Source organism: Populus trichocarpa, chromosome 17, assembly GCF_000002775.5.
Source record: "Populus trichocarpa isolate Nisqually-1 chromosome 17, P.trichocarpa_v4.1, whole genome shotgun sequence".
In the NCBI taxonomy this organism is placed as follows: domain Eukaryota; kingdom Viridiplantae; phylum Streptophyta; class Magnoliopsida; order Malpighiales; family Salicaceae; genus Populus; species Populus trichocarpa.
This window is the reverse complement of record NC_037301.2, coordinates 9,127,067-9,142,432: the sequence shown is the minus strand read 5'-3', so window position 1 is coordinate 9,142,432 and position 15,366 is coordinate 9,127,067. Positions and strand designations below refer to the sequence as shown.

The following is a 15,366-nucleotide window of genomic DNA, read 5'->3' as shown; positions in this document are numbered from 1 at the left end:
AGAAATAAATAAAGATTCAAGTACAAATCATATACTATGCTGCCAAAATTAATAATGAAAAAAAATGTAAGATAAATAAAAATATCTAGCTTAAATAAATATGCAGCCAAATTAGGTATCCTAAATAGCCTAGGATATAATTGTTGACTTTAAATATACCAAATAAGCTAGGAGATTTGTTGCTAAAGTTGTCACTCATTGACTTGCCTTGTAGATTATTAAATCCTTGCAAAACATGAAAAAAACAATGAAGACAATTATTCCTCTTTGTTTTTGTCTTTAGTTTCCTCTTATAACTAGGATAATCTTAGCTAATCTTTGCCTCATAAAAAAACTCTTACTGCCGCTATTAAGTATCCTCGTAGAAGATGAAATCTTCCAAAATATTTTATCAAAATATTGTTATACCTATCTTTCCTTGTAGATAATGAAAAGTTTTTCAAACAAGGCTACCTAATTATGCCGCTAGCCCTAAACCCAAGTTAGGGTTAAGTTGGGCTCTCATTGCATATGGATTAGGTTGATTATAGGCTACTCTATATGTATTGAAGCCTCATTGAAGTCAGTCTTAACTCAAATGCTCTGAACAACTATAGTCAAAGCCTCGTTTAGCTTATTGGCTTTTAACCTTGTGATTGGCACTTTCAATGGATCCTTTGTCATAGAGGGTTGATCCATATCAATCCTTTTCTCTTCAAAAGGATTCGACTCAAACAAATAGATATCAGAAACATTGAAAGCAACACTAACATTATACTAACTTAGCAAATCCACTTTTTTAGGTGTTTGAATTGACTCATTCAAGGATTTGGAATAGACCATCACTTCGAGGTTGCAATTTTGATTTTCTATAGTCCAGAAACCTCTCCTTTCATATATACACCTAATTCCAATCACCTAGTTGAAAAGAAACTCGTTTACGCCTCTTATTTGTCTTGAATGCATATTAGTCATTCTTCTTCTGTATATGTTTTCGTATACTCTCATGAAGAGTCTTCACCATTTATGCTTTTATATTTCCATCAACACTAACATTTTCATCAATAGTTAAAGGAATCAATTCTAATAGGGTTAATGGGTTAAAGCCATAAATGATCTCAAATCGTGAAAAATCAATAGTAGAATGCTCACTACAATTATAAGCAAACTCAATAAATGACAAACAATCTTCTAATTTTTAAAATTCTTTTTAATAACACTATATAAATGTGTAGTTAAAGTCCTATTTACTACTTCTATTTGCTTATCCATTTGTGGATGACAAGTTATCGAAAACAACAACTTAGTTCCTATCTTTCCCCATAAAACCTTCCAAAAATAGCTAAGAAACTTAACATCATGATCTAAAACTATACTCTTAGAAACCCTATAAAGTCATATTATTTCCCTAAAAAACAAGTTTGTTATGTTAGTTGCATCATTAGTTTTATGACATGCTATGAAATACATCATCTTTGAAAACATATTAACAACCACAAAGATAAAGTTTCTATCCTTTTTTGACATCGGTAAACCTAAAACAAAGTCCTTAGAAATATATGCCTAAGGTTCTTTAGGTATAGGCAAAGGAGTATACAAATCATACGATAAGACCTTAGACTTAGCTTTGCTATATGTAATGTATTTATCATAGATTTTTTGTACATCTTTTTTTTAGGCAAATAAAAAGTATTCATGTAATACATATAAAGTCTTGGTAAAACCAAAATATGCCATTCAACTACCCCATGAGCTTCATAAATAAGCAATTCATGCATAGAACTATTAGGCATACAAATTCTATTTAAAACAAAAACAAGTATCCATCAAGCCAATAAAACTTTTCAAAAGCTTAATTTTCACGTGCATGAAATACATTAGCAAAATAACTGTCATTCAAATACAATTCTTTCACATATTTAAATCTTAACAACTTAGCATTCAAAGTAAATAGAAGAACATACCTTTATGATAGTGCATCATCCATTATATTTTCATTACTTTGCTTATATTTGATCACATATAAGAATGTTTTAATGAATTTCACTCACTTGGCATATCACTAATTCAACTTATCTTGTCATTTCAAATGTTTCAATGATTTATAATTTGAATAAATCATGAATTTTGTTTCCATAAGTAATGTTGTTATGTCTCCAAAGTTCACACCACATCATAAAACTCTTTATCATAAGTATGGTAATTCAAGGCTGCACCATTAAGTTTTTCACTAAAAAAGGAGATAGACCATTTATCTTGTATTAAAATAGCTCCAATACCTATTCTTAATGCATCACATTCAATCTCAAAAGCTTTTGTAAAGCCAGGTAAAGCTAATAAAGGTGTTGAATAGAGTTTTTCTTTTAACAAGTTAAATTTATTAACTTGCTCAATTTTCCATTTAAAACCAACTAAGTTTTTAATAATCTCAATTAAAGAGGTGAGACCAGAGTACTAAAATCTTTGATAAAACGCCTATAGAAACTAGCCAAACCATGAAAACTTCTTGTCTCAATGACTGATTTAGGCGTAGGCCATTCTTGGATAGCGTTAAATTTTTTCTCATCAATCTCAATACCTTGTGCACTAACAACATAACCAAGAAACATAATTTTCACCATGCAAAAGGTACACTTCTTCAAATTAGCATACAATGATTCTTTACACAATACATCAAGTATATTACATAAATGTTTAACATGGTCATTTAAATTCTTGCTATAAATCAAAATGAATAACTATTAATTTTTCTATGAATGTACACAACACTTGATTCATCAATCTCATAAAAGTACTAGGTGCATTAGTAAGTTCAAAAGGCATAACTAACTATTTCATACTTAATCTTAAACTTAGTTTTTCATTCATCACCTTTTTTATCTTAATTTGATGATATCCATTTTTCAAATCAATTTTTAAAAATACACGAGATCCTTGTAATTCATCTAATATATCATTAAGCCTAGGAATATGATATCTATATTTTATTGTCATGTGGTGATCGTACAATAATCAACACATATCCTCAAAGCTTTATTCTTTTTATACATAAGTAAGATCAGAGCAATATATGGACTCATGCTCTCTCATATGTACCCCTTTGACATCAACTCCTCTACTTGCATTTAAAGTTCATTTATCTTCTTATGATTATTTTGGTAGGATGGTCGGTTAGGAATCATAGCTCCAAGTACAAGATCAATTTGATGTTCAATTCCTCTTATTAATGGCAAACCACTTGAAACCTCTTCAAGAAACACATCATCAGATTTGCATATTAAATAAATAACCACACTAGGAATATAGTGATCAAGTTTGTTAGTGTTAAAATAAGTCTCTTTTGTACACACGTACAATCAATGGGTTGTTGGAATAAAAAAAAATTTTAACCTCTCCTCTCTTGCATAAAAAAATGGTTGTTTCTTTGATTTTTTCACACTATCCTCTTTTCTCGCCCTTACTTTCTTCTCTTCTATTATCTTACCTGCATTCTCAGCTACATTCATATTTATTTCATTAGTGGTCAGATTTGATTGTCTTATCTCACCATATTTCTCACTTGTATTTTCTCTCTCTTCTGCCTCGCTTTCCCTTTTCAATTTTATTTGATTTTCATAAACCTGTTTAGTTGATAATGATACAAGAGTGATGGTTTTATCATCTTTTATAATAGAATATTATTTCTAAAACCATCATGCATTTCTACTCTATCGAATTACCATGGACGGCCCAACAATAATTGACTCACATACATAGGAACCACATCACACAACACTTTATCATAATATATTTCAATAAAAAAAATGAAACCAAAACTTGTTTTGTAACTTTATCTTCACCGCATTCATTCAACAATTGCAATATATAAGGTTTATGATGTTTAACATTGTTTAAATTTAATTTCCTAACAATAGTAGTACCGATAATATTATTATTTATTATCATAATAATTGACTCACATGCATAACTATCATTATTTATGATCATACTACATACATTGGTACGAATATGACATCGTGAATGAAAGGTGCTCTCTCTTTATTGCTCAACATTATCTTCTTTAATATAAATGTTAAGTGTATGTCTAATAACCAAATATTCACCTTCAACTAAGTACTCAACATTCTCAAAACTATAATCTTCAAATGGTGGCATCTTATCCTCTTTAGATCTATCATTTTTGGATTTAATCTTACCATGATCATTCAAAATCATAACCCTCTTATTTGAACATTGAGAAGCAATGTTTCTAACCCCTAAGCACCTGAAATACTTAATATCATGATTACGAGTAGGTTGAGTATTAGATTTACCTTTAGATTCCATGAGGACCTCTTTCTTGGCTTTATATAGTTCAACCTTAGCACCCACAAAAGGCTTAGTTTGGGCACCCCCTCTTCTCTCCTTATGTGCAACCTCCATAATGATTAAGATCCTTCTTGTGCTCTATGTTAAGTTGTCTCTCCACCTTTATAGCCATATATAACATGTCATTTAACTTTATATAATGCTGTAACTTTACTATGTTTGCTAAATCTCGGTTTAACCCATTACAAAACCTTATCATGGTTGCCTATTTATCCTCTACTATATTCACCTGAATCATAACAATTTTTATCTTCTTATGGTAATCATCCACACTCTAGACCCTTGATTTATGCTTTGTAATTTCTGAAACAACTCCTTGTAATAGTGAATAGGAATAGATCTCTTTCTCATTATAGCCTTTATCTCCTCCTAAGTTTTAATAGGTGTTTCTCGGTTCCTCTTATTCAAAACAAGTTGATTCCACCATATTATAGCATAATCAAAACAAGTCAGAATTGAAACCAAAATGAAAATGTGTCCAAATTACCCCAAACTTAATATCTGATGTTATGGTACTCAAAACCCTAAGAATATCATTTTATAAATGTTTTTATCAAGTTTTGATTCAATCCCCCCTGTAAAAGTAATTAGCGGCTAGAATTAAAATTTGTAATTTAACAACTTTTTTTTTTGTATTTGTGGTAATTGATTTCCTATGACAATAACAAAATTAATGAAACTTTTTTTTTTCAATGTTGTAACTATAGACAAAGTAGGAGAATAAAAAACACAAATTTAAACGTGAAAACTTGAAAATTCAAAAATATATAACCTGATTTTTAAAGTCAAGCTTTGATACTAATTGATACGAACCCCACAGATACAAGATCTAGAAACCCACAAGCGAGTTTGAACACAGTCCTAGAAAGCTAAAAATTAGATTTGATATAAAAGCATGACACAATGATTATCTTAAACCGATGCACTAATATATTGGAGTTCAAACCCCCCACCCAACGATTAATGAATCGTGAATGATAAGTGTAAGGAAGAAGCCACAAAACAACTGTTCTTCGATAAGTCAATTTCAATTCTTTCAAAAACCAAAAAACACAAGTATCCTTACAAGCACATAAGGTTACAACAAACAGAAAAAATTATTATTAACTAAACTGAAATTTATTTTTACAAAGAAGTATTTATACTCTCCAAACAACCCTATTAAACCTAAAACTTGTGGGCTGATATGAATTCACTTACAAGTAAACTCAAATATTGTAAATAAACCCAAAACCTATTAGAAATAAATAAAGATTCAAGTGAAAAATCATGTACTATGCTGCCAAAATTAATCATGAAAGATAAAAGTAAGATAGATAAAATATCTAGCTTAAATAGACATATAGCAGAATTAGGTATCCAAAGTAGCCTAGGACATAATTGTTGACTTTAAAAATCCCAATATGCTAGGAGATTTGTTGTTGAAGTTGTCGTTCATTGACTTGCTTTATAGATCATGGAATCCTTGCAAAACATGGAAAAAATGTGAAGACAATTATTTCTCTTTGTTGCTGCCTTTAGTTTCCTCTTATAGATACGATAATCTTAAGTAATATTTGCCACAAAAGAAAACCATAGTTGTCGCCATTAAGTATCTTTATAGAAGATGGAAACTCCCAAAAATATTTTGTCAAAATATCATTGTAATGTTATGATTAATTGTCATCACCTATCTTTTCTTGTAAGCATGGAAAGTTGTTTAAACAAGGCTGTCCAATTATGCCACCAGCCATAATCCCAAGTTGGGGTTGACTTAGACCCATATTGCATATAGATTAGGTTAATTATATGCTACCATATTTGTGTTGAAGCCTCAATGAAGTTAGTTTGGGCTCAAATGCTCTAAATAAGCTTATTCAAGGCCTCAATTAGCTTTTTGACCTTCGACTAATGATTGGTCCAATTGGCACCTTTAGTGGATCCTTTGTCATGGTGGGTTGATTCATATTAGATCTCAATAAGACAAATCCAACAACACTAGGAGAGATTATTAATGGTGATCTTACAATGAGGACCAAGAAAGAAAGAAAGAAAGAAAGAGACCCTAAAAGCACCCCAAAGCTCCAATTACAACACCATCAACATCATAAAAAAAGTCATGATGAGACGAATCTAACAACACCAAGAAAAGTTGCCAACAATAACCGTAATGGGCCACATATGGCGAGCGGCTCACTTGTCATTGAATGGAAAATGTGGCCCACTCCGATTACCATTGGTAACTTTTCTTGTTGTCGTTGGATTCGTCTTGTTGAGATCTTTTTTATGATACCAATGGTGTCATAATCGGAGGTTCAATATACATCCCTCTATCTTTCTTTATTTTTTTCTCTCCTCTCTCTTTTTTGAAATTTATGTCAACTCATTTTAACACTTTTTTCAGAAGTTGATATTTATAATTTCGATATAAAATCATTATTCCAAACCATGATATGTATTAAACTGTATTATTTTACCAAAAACATTTAAATAAGTTATTTGACCAATAATTTTAAAAATAAGTGTTAACAAGAAAAATACCCTCGTAATTCCTATTAAGTTGCAGAATTAATAACGAGGAAAGTATGGATACGAATTTGATTTTGATCAACAGGACAGCAAGATGAGGTTATATGTTAGGAGAGTCCACGTGCCATCACGTGGTAATGGTTAAACCATAGATATGTTCGGTGTAATAATAATGAGCAAAACCAATCCCCATGCACCTATCCACGTGTTTTCCTTGCTTTAAAAAGACTTGCATGGCTTTTGATGTCTTGTTCCCCGACATCTTCTTTTCCTTTTTAACCGTATGATCATCCAAGGGCGTTCCAAACATAACACAGCGAGGATCGACTGATGACTACTTGCATAGAATAGAAGTTCATGTCAATGGCGTCCGGACCCCATTTATTAGTAAGTTTTCCATCCACCAGAGCCTACCCAATATCAGAAAGTTGCTTGCTCATTGCAAGTGATGAAGTGGGCCTTCTGCCACACATCTGATGCCACTTTAAGGAGTAAAAAAAGCATACGAGCAATAATGCTCCCCATAGACCTTAGGAGGCATGGAGCGTTGATGAGGCTGGAAATTCTCGTTGCTTGATTCACTCTGGTACTGACTGATTTAGATGCTGGTAATCCTGCAAAACAGAGAAGTTTGCTTTACACAAACAGAAGACTCTTCGATGTTTAAAGAACAAGGTGTAAAATAAACTAAGGCAGTATTAAATTTGTAGAAAGCTCTCCTGAACTTAGATGAAAAATAAATTAGTCTCACGAACAAAAAGAAATTAAATTTTTCATCTTGAACAAAATCATTTCTTTGAATATACCCATTTAGTGCAAGTTATGGTTTTGCTATTTCATGTAGCATCATGTGTCCCTATGATTCTCTCATAACTAAAAAGAAAAACTCATCGTTATCTTATATGTTGTTCTCTCTTCATCTCTCTCTTTATCCTTTGATTTTAACTTTACAGATCATTAAAAAAAAAAACTAATTCGTGCAAGAAATATAAACCGAAAACCCCAAATAAATCAATTACATTATCTTTCTTTGTTTTCATGATAATCATAGACTTTGCAGTAACACCATATGCATTCACTACAAGGATATGGGTTGGGTTATTTGAATTGCCTGTAAATCAGATCAAAAGGGTAAACCAAGAAAAATAATTTGGTGAGTATGTAGGAATATATTGAATTAGGCTTCAGCTTGGTTTGTACTGTGAAATTCTTATTGTTTTGTTGTAATTGTTGCTTGTTGCTGCTATTGGGGTGGTGGTGGTTTGGCTTATTTCATTAATTTAATGAGTTTTTGGTTTATAGGTTCAATTTGCAAGAACAATTGGGCTTTGGACTAGTGATATTTTTCTTTTCAGATTTTTTTGTTTGTTTCATATGCAAAATTAGTATTTAAATTATGTATGAATTTATCAATACTATAAGTTTGGAATAAAGTTCTTAATGTAACCCTAGTGAAACTACGTTAAAATTTTATAAAAATATAAATTGAAAATTTTGAAATTTTAAGTTTCAACAAATATTTTGTTTCTCGCTTATAATTTTAGAGGGCGGAAGTAGTTTGTAACTAGGTTTTTCAATAAAGAAAGGCATCTTCTATGATGTATCAATATAAATTTAAATTTTTTGTTTAACCTGGGTATTCGGGTTAGTTTGTGCGTACCTTGACTAATCTCACAAGTTCTAAAATTAACGACCATATAAGTCTCCAGTGGTCATCATATTAGCAATCACATGACTTGAACCTGAGACTACAGGAAAAGTAAATCTCTTAGTCTCAAACTCTTATTACTGTGTCTACTAAATGGTTATAAATTTAATTTTTTACCTTGTTGGGTTAGAGTCATTGAACTCACTAACCATTGGTACATGGTAAAAGCATCTCCTAATGATAATTATGAGCATGAAAGAATCAATAAATAAATAAAAAGTGATTACTTTGCTTATCTTTACTAGAATAAACTAAAATTAAAAAAATTAAACCATTTTAATTCTACTTTTCCAAAGAGAAATTGTCCTGATTATAACCTTAATGAAAGAATAAAATCATCAAAAGAAAACATGTTATAAAATTTAAAATGATTTAGAACAAATTTCCTTGACTACTCCTCCTTCTTGCTATAAGATATACATTGTTAAAATAATTTGAAAACCTTTTTTTTTCTTGCTTTGAATAGAAAAATGGTGCCGAATAGTTTTTCACAGGTTAATAAACTTAAAGGTCCATCTCCTTTTATAATTTTTTTTTTTATTTAGTCCTCTATCAATTAATTTTCTTAACGTGACCCTACTACGTACAAATCCGATATGATACTAAAATATGTCTTTATGTGCAAATCTATATTTTAAATGCTGAGTTATCATGACAAATGAGATCCATTAGTCACTTTATTTTTTTCTTTATAATATAGGATTAAGTTTACTTGAGTTATCTATTCACACTATAATCCAAATATAAAATTGTGATAAAATAAATTATTATTAATTTATCATCAACATTATAATATTAATATCTATCAAGATTTTATAATTTAGTTGTAGTGTATAATAGTATTTTTGTATTTTTATCTCTTGTTATGCCACTGGTCGAATTATTTTAAAAAATATATAAATATTAGAAAGTCAAATTTTTTATTAATGCTAGCCAAAATACTTTTTAAATACTTAAATAGTCATATATAACATGAAATATTTTTTAAAAAACAAAATTATTGAAACGGCTTGAGTCAACTATGGTTACTATACAAAACTCGCGATGTGTATATGAGATTGTTATAAAACCATGGAATTCATATCGAAACAAAATAGAAAACCCAATAATAACTGACCATATATTAAAGACCAAAAGTGGAAAAAATTCAATTTTAAAAAAATAACATGAGTAAACCTATATCAATGGTCATCGTAAAGTCATGGGGTGGGTCGATTTTTTCCGAATATAAGAAGAAAAAAGTCACAGCGACGTTAGGATTTCCATAGAAGTAAAAGAAATTCAAAACTCGGGTCATTGAGTTGATTGAGTTTAATAAGTTTGGTTAACCTCGGTAATATAGAAAAGAAAAGAAAAAAGCAAACCCATGTGAATTCTGTAAATCAAGGTTAATCTTGCAAAATCATAACCTATAAAACCTTAGACTCGGGTTTAATTAAGAACCTTAAATTCCAATCAATTTAATAATGAAGGATAGTATTAGAAAAAAAAAATAGCAATAAAATTAAGAAATGAAGACCAAACATGAAAAAAATAAATAAAAATGAGGATGAAATCACAAAAAACAAATCTATAAACCATCTAAAAAAAACAATCAAAAGAATCGAGTTCAAATTTGAGAGATGAAAAACTAAAAAATGATAAAATTAAGAAAACAAAATTCCAAATCTAAAGGGTTAATAAATTGAAGGGTTGTTATTCTTTTTTCTACAGGCATCATGTAAATCAAGGTAGAGAAGAGAGAAACGAAAGGAATAAGACAACTAGTGTCAAACCGAACAAATTCATCATACATGCACCGTCTAAGTAGGAAGAGAATGCCGAGACACATTAAATGATGCGGCGGAACAAATTTTTCAGCCACTAAAGTTAGTTGTATGGACCGCTCGTAGGCGGCTAACGTGTTGATGTGTGCCATGAATATGTTATTGGTTTTTTGTATTTTTATATTTTATATATTAAAAGATAACATTGCATTTTATTGCGAGAAAGCTATAATAAAATGACGAATGAGCTATTGTTAATATGTTTTGAGAATATATTATCTTACACAATAATCATGCATATTGGATCATATAATTCTATTATTTTCAGTTTTCAACAAATACTTTAAAGAGTTTGATAGTATTTTTTTTTAAAAAAAAACATTATAACTCAAACTCAAAAAAATATTAGTTTTCATCTTATTTTCAACTTACATAACCATACAATAAAAAAGGTTTTTCAATTTATTTTTTATAATACAATAAAATAAAAAATAATTAAAAAAAACACTTTTTAATAAACAAAGTCATTCTTAATAAATTCAGACTCGTTTAGACTTGAACTAGCTAGTACCAACGTTACATCACAGGGTCTCTCTTGCACTAAAAATAATATTCAGGTAGCGAAAACATGTTTTTCAAAAAAAAAAAATATGATTTAAGTCATACATAAATTGGGTTAAATGAGTTAATTTTACTTTAATTAAATGATAAAAAAATAGATAATAATAACAAATAAATCAAATTAAAAAATAATAATAACAATAACTTGAAAAAAAACAAAATTTTGTAAAAAGGGACAAATGATGCCAATAATTCTCAACCCATTAAATACGAAAGAATAAAATTGAATAAAAAATAATTATCAGACTCGAGTCAATCTAAAATAACATGTCAAACATGTAATTTAAGGAATAAAGGGTAAGTCAACCCAGGTTAACCCACTACCCATGTCCTGAAATCGAGATAACTCAGTGAAAAAAAAATATAAAAAATCACAAAGCTTAAAAGAAAATGAGTAAAAAAAAAGAAAAGAAAAAACAAATATCAATTGTTGTTAACTTTTCAAACCCGAGACCCTGGAGTATTAGATGGAATGACATTTTTTAATGTTAGGAGGCATTACACGCGTCGCTCGAAAGGCACAACCACCTCTCACATGCCTTAATTTTTGTTTTTGTTTTTTTATATATATTTGGTTAAATATCAAATTTCTCCTCAACTTACTTGATAATAATAATTTTAATTTTTTTTGTTTTTAATGATATTTTAATTATTTTACTATATTTTTTAATATATATTTGATAAAACACTAAATTACCCCTAACTAAATTGATAATAATAATAAAATTATTGTGAAAACACGATATTGTCTCTTGACACCGGTATATATATATATTTTTGCTTCTAAGGATATTTTGATAATTTTACTATACACTTGAAATAAAAAAAATATTTTTTATTAATTTAATAATAATTAATAAATCTGATAAAAAAATCTAAATACTTTTAAGAGCAAATATTAATTTTTTTACCATAAATCACAATTTCAATAAACAATGATTTTACTCGGAAGCTATAATGAGCTTCTGTTATAATTACTCAAAGCATGACAGGTGATCAAACTCTTGAAAATCGATCACCTCCCACACTTGGAAATTGCAATGCGAAAATGAAAACACCGCACAAAACTCTCAAGCTCTCTTCCTGGCAACTGGCCCCACAACCCCATCTGCCTTTCATTATCACACGATCCAATATGAAACTGGCATTGGCCTCAGCGACCTTTACAAAAAGGCTTCCATTCTTTCCTTTTTTTCTATTACCAAAATGACGCAGCTTATTATATTTTAAATTTATTTTTTAAAATTATCAATTTAAATATCATAAATTTTAGGGCCATTAAAAATTTACATTATTATTAATTTTAAAATCTAAAAAAAAAAATCATTAAAAATTTACATGATTGTTAACTTCTGGTTTCAAAAAACTAACCTAGATATCCATAATTAAAAATAAAAAAAACATCAACAATATTTTTATGAATTTAAAATAAGCTGCCCTCCCTCTCAATTGTATAAAATTTAGGATTTAGGATTTCACTTGGGTTAAATTGGTGAAAAAACTAATTTTGTTTTATTAAAATAACATGGTTTCATTTAAAAAAAAAAAATCTTTTATATGATGTGATTTAAATTTTTTAATCAAAACTTGGGTTAATTCACTTATATGCAAGTAATCTCCTTGACCTACTAGCCAAGTCTCAAGGATAACTATGGAGTGAGAGTCATTCAAGAAATAGTTAATCTCTATCTTTGCACCACATATATTTTATGACATTTAAAGATTAATTACTGCTATTTTATTAGTTTTTTTATAATTTTTTTTAAATATAAAAATATAATTAAAAGAGAGTAATAATAGATGGAAATAAGTGTCTTTATTTTTTAAATGAGCTCTAAAAAAATAAAAAATAATTAATAAAAAATTACTAGTAAACGACGCAGCAAAATAAACATACAAGTGCTTACCAACCAAAAAAAAGAAGAAGGAAACAAACATGGAAATGGGAACAAAGCCTTTCAAATTCTAGAAAGACAAATATTATTATAAGAACAGGTGGGTGCGCCTTTGTATTTTGACTTTGAAGAATTCAAGAATTCTTCATTCATTTCCCATCTCTTTCGTAACCAAGAAACTTTCTTGGTTTCTTTCTTTCCTTTCCATCATTCCTTCCATAATTTCCCTTTCCTTTTTTTTTCTATCAAATCATATCATTAATTTTTCATAAAAAAAAGGCCTCTCCTTCTTCATTCAATTCATCTTCTTACTCCGAAACAGAATTCAATTCCTGTTCCCATCTCCAGCATTCCTTCAAGTTCCAAACTTTTGCTTTTTTAAGGGGATAATACATTCATTTACATTCACACAAGTCTTTCTTGGATTAGATTGGACTCTGTTTTTTTCTCCCCCTCTATAATCATCAATTAAGAAATCCAACAAGGCAGTTAGTTGTCTGTTGATGTTTTTAATGTTGTTTAACCTGTTTTGGTGAATCTTGTCCTTGCAGTTTTCCCTTATTTATGATACAGGTAAATTCAGGTGATGATCCTTATTACTATTGTTCTCCTCTGTCACATCCCCAAAACAAGAAAGAAGCTTCCTTTCTCATTCTCCCTTCAATTTTAAGCAATTTCTTAATCATCTAATCTTTTCGTAATCATCCTTTTTGTTGCTTGTTTTTTCATCACAATCTCTACCAAACAGACCGTTTAATCCAGCTCATCCTCCTGACAGGGGGGATTATTTCAATGGTTTTCATGTCATTTGATTTTTGAGTTTTGCTTGTTTTGAAATTCAATTGATTTTGAATTGTGAAAAAAAAAAAAATGGGCTGCGGGAGTTCGAAGCAAAAGCGATGCAAGCATTGCCAGTCACCGTACTCACCGCTGCCTCGAAGCTATTCAATGCATGTTGTTCATCCACCACAGCAAAAGGGCGATAGCTACCATGTGGTGGCACTCACCTCCACCACATTAGGTACACTCGCTCTTGATTCTGCGAATCAGAATGGGACTATTGATGTTATTGTAAAAGGCGATGATCAATGGAAGAATGTTGGTGATGTTAATGGATCAAATGGGCTTGTAAAGAAGAGTAAAGAATTGAATAGCAAGGAGGAGTTTTCAACGGGACTGATTGAAGCCAGGACTTGGTCTAATATGATCCAAGAAAAAATCCCAAAAGTTGTTCCAAGGACTCCGATTATGACACCACCTGGAGAGCCAGAAACTATCAATACTTGGGAGTTGATGGCAGGGCTTGAAGATGTGATGAATCCTTGTTCATCTCATCGGTTTCGCAGTTTCTCTTTTGATATTTCTCGTGATCCAAGTCCAATATCTGATTGTCACAAAACTAATTTTCTGCAGAATGGCAAACTTTCTCCTGATAATATTAAATCTGGGTGGCTTCAAGTTGTAGACGAGGATGCTACTTCCAAATGTCTGGAATTCGATCCTGAAGTCATCTCTACATTTAGAAAATCATTTGAAGAGCTCTCTCCTACACATCCATTTTACATTAAGCCAATTGATAGTGAAAGACAACCTCCTTTTGACAGCGACGATTCTTCGTTGCCTGTGAATGATGCTACGGAGGTAGATTTTGTTGCAAAAGATTGTAAGCGCAGTAAGGATAAGTTAATTGTTTATTTTACAAGCTTGCGAGGGGTGCGCAAAACATACGAGGCTTGTTGCCATGTGAGGGTGATTTTAAAAAGCTTAGGAGTTCGTGTTGATGAACGAGATGTATCAATGCATTCAGGGTTCAAGGAAGAGTTGAGAGAGCTTATGAAAGAAGGGTTTAGCGGGGGAGGGTTACCAAGAGTGTTTATTGGGAGAAAATACATTGGCGGAGCAGAGGAAATTCGGCGAATGCACGAGGAAGGTCTGCTAGAGAAAATGGTTGAAGGGTGTGAAATGTTGGATGGTGGTGGTGGGGGTGGAGTTGGAGGGGCTTGTGAGGCCTGTGGGGATATCAGGTTTGTGCCTTGTGAGACATGTTCAGGGAGTTGTAAGATATATTGTGAAGGTGACGATGAAGAACTAGAAGAGTTAGAAGAAAGTGAAGAGAGTAATGAATATGGGTTTCAACGTTGCCCTGATTGCAATGAGAATGGACTCATACGCTGCCCCAGTTGCTGTGACTAGTTTTGATCGACGGGTAATCAAGATTTTTGTTTCTCCTATCTTCTTTTGTTGTTCTTTTTTTCTGGGTTTTTCCTTGTAAGTTGTTTGTTGTACAGTGGTTTGTTTTTGGTACGTTGGAAGTGAGGTTCATATGGGAAAAATGCAATAGAAGAGATTGGGAATAATGTATCCTACAAGCATGTTCTTCAAAAAATCCTCAGTCAGTCATGTACTGTGATGTTTTATACTTACTTTGTGTGTGTTACGGAGAAAAATTATATTGTATACTTCCTTTTTTCCTTTATAGGAAGTTCAGGATACTTGTAAGAGAATATTTTCACTTTCTTCC

At 30.6% G+C, this 15,366-nt stretch overlaps 1 protein-coding gene across 1 annotated transcript; it reads left to right on the top strand.

Moving 5' to 3' along the window:
* Positions 1-12,889: 12,889 nt before the first annotated feature.
* LOC7482467 (uncharacterized protein At3g28850) lies at positions 12,890-15,366 on the top strand. The gene has a single exon (XM_024588293.2). It carries the CDS (start codon positions 13,716-13,718, stop codon positions 15,036-15,038), a length of 1,323 nt encoding a protein of 440 aa, XP_024444061.1. The 5' UTR covers positions 12,890-13,715; the 3' UTR covers positions 15,039-15,366.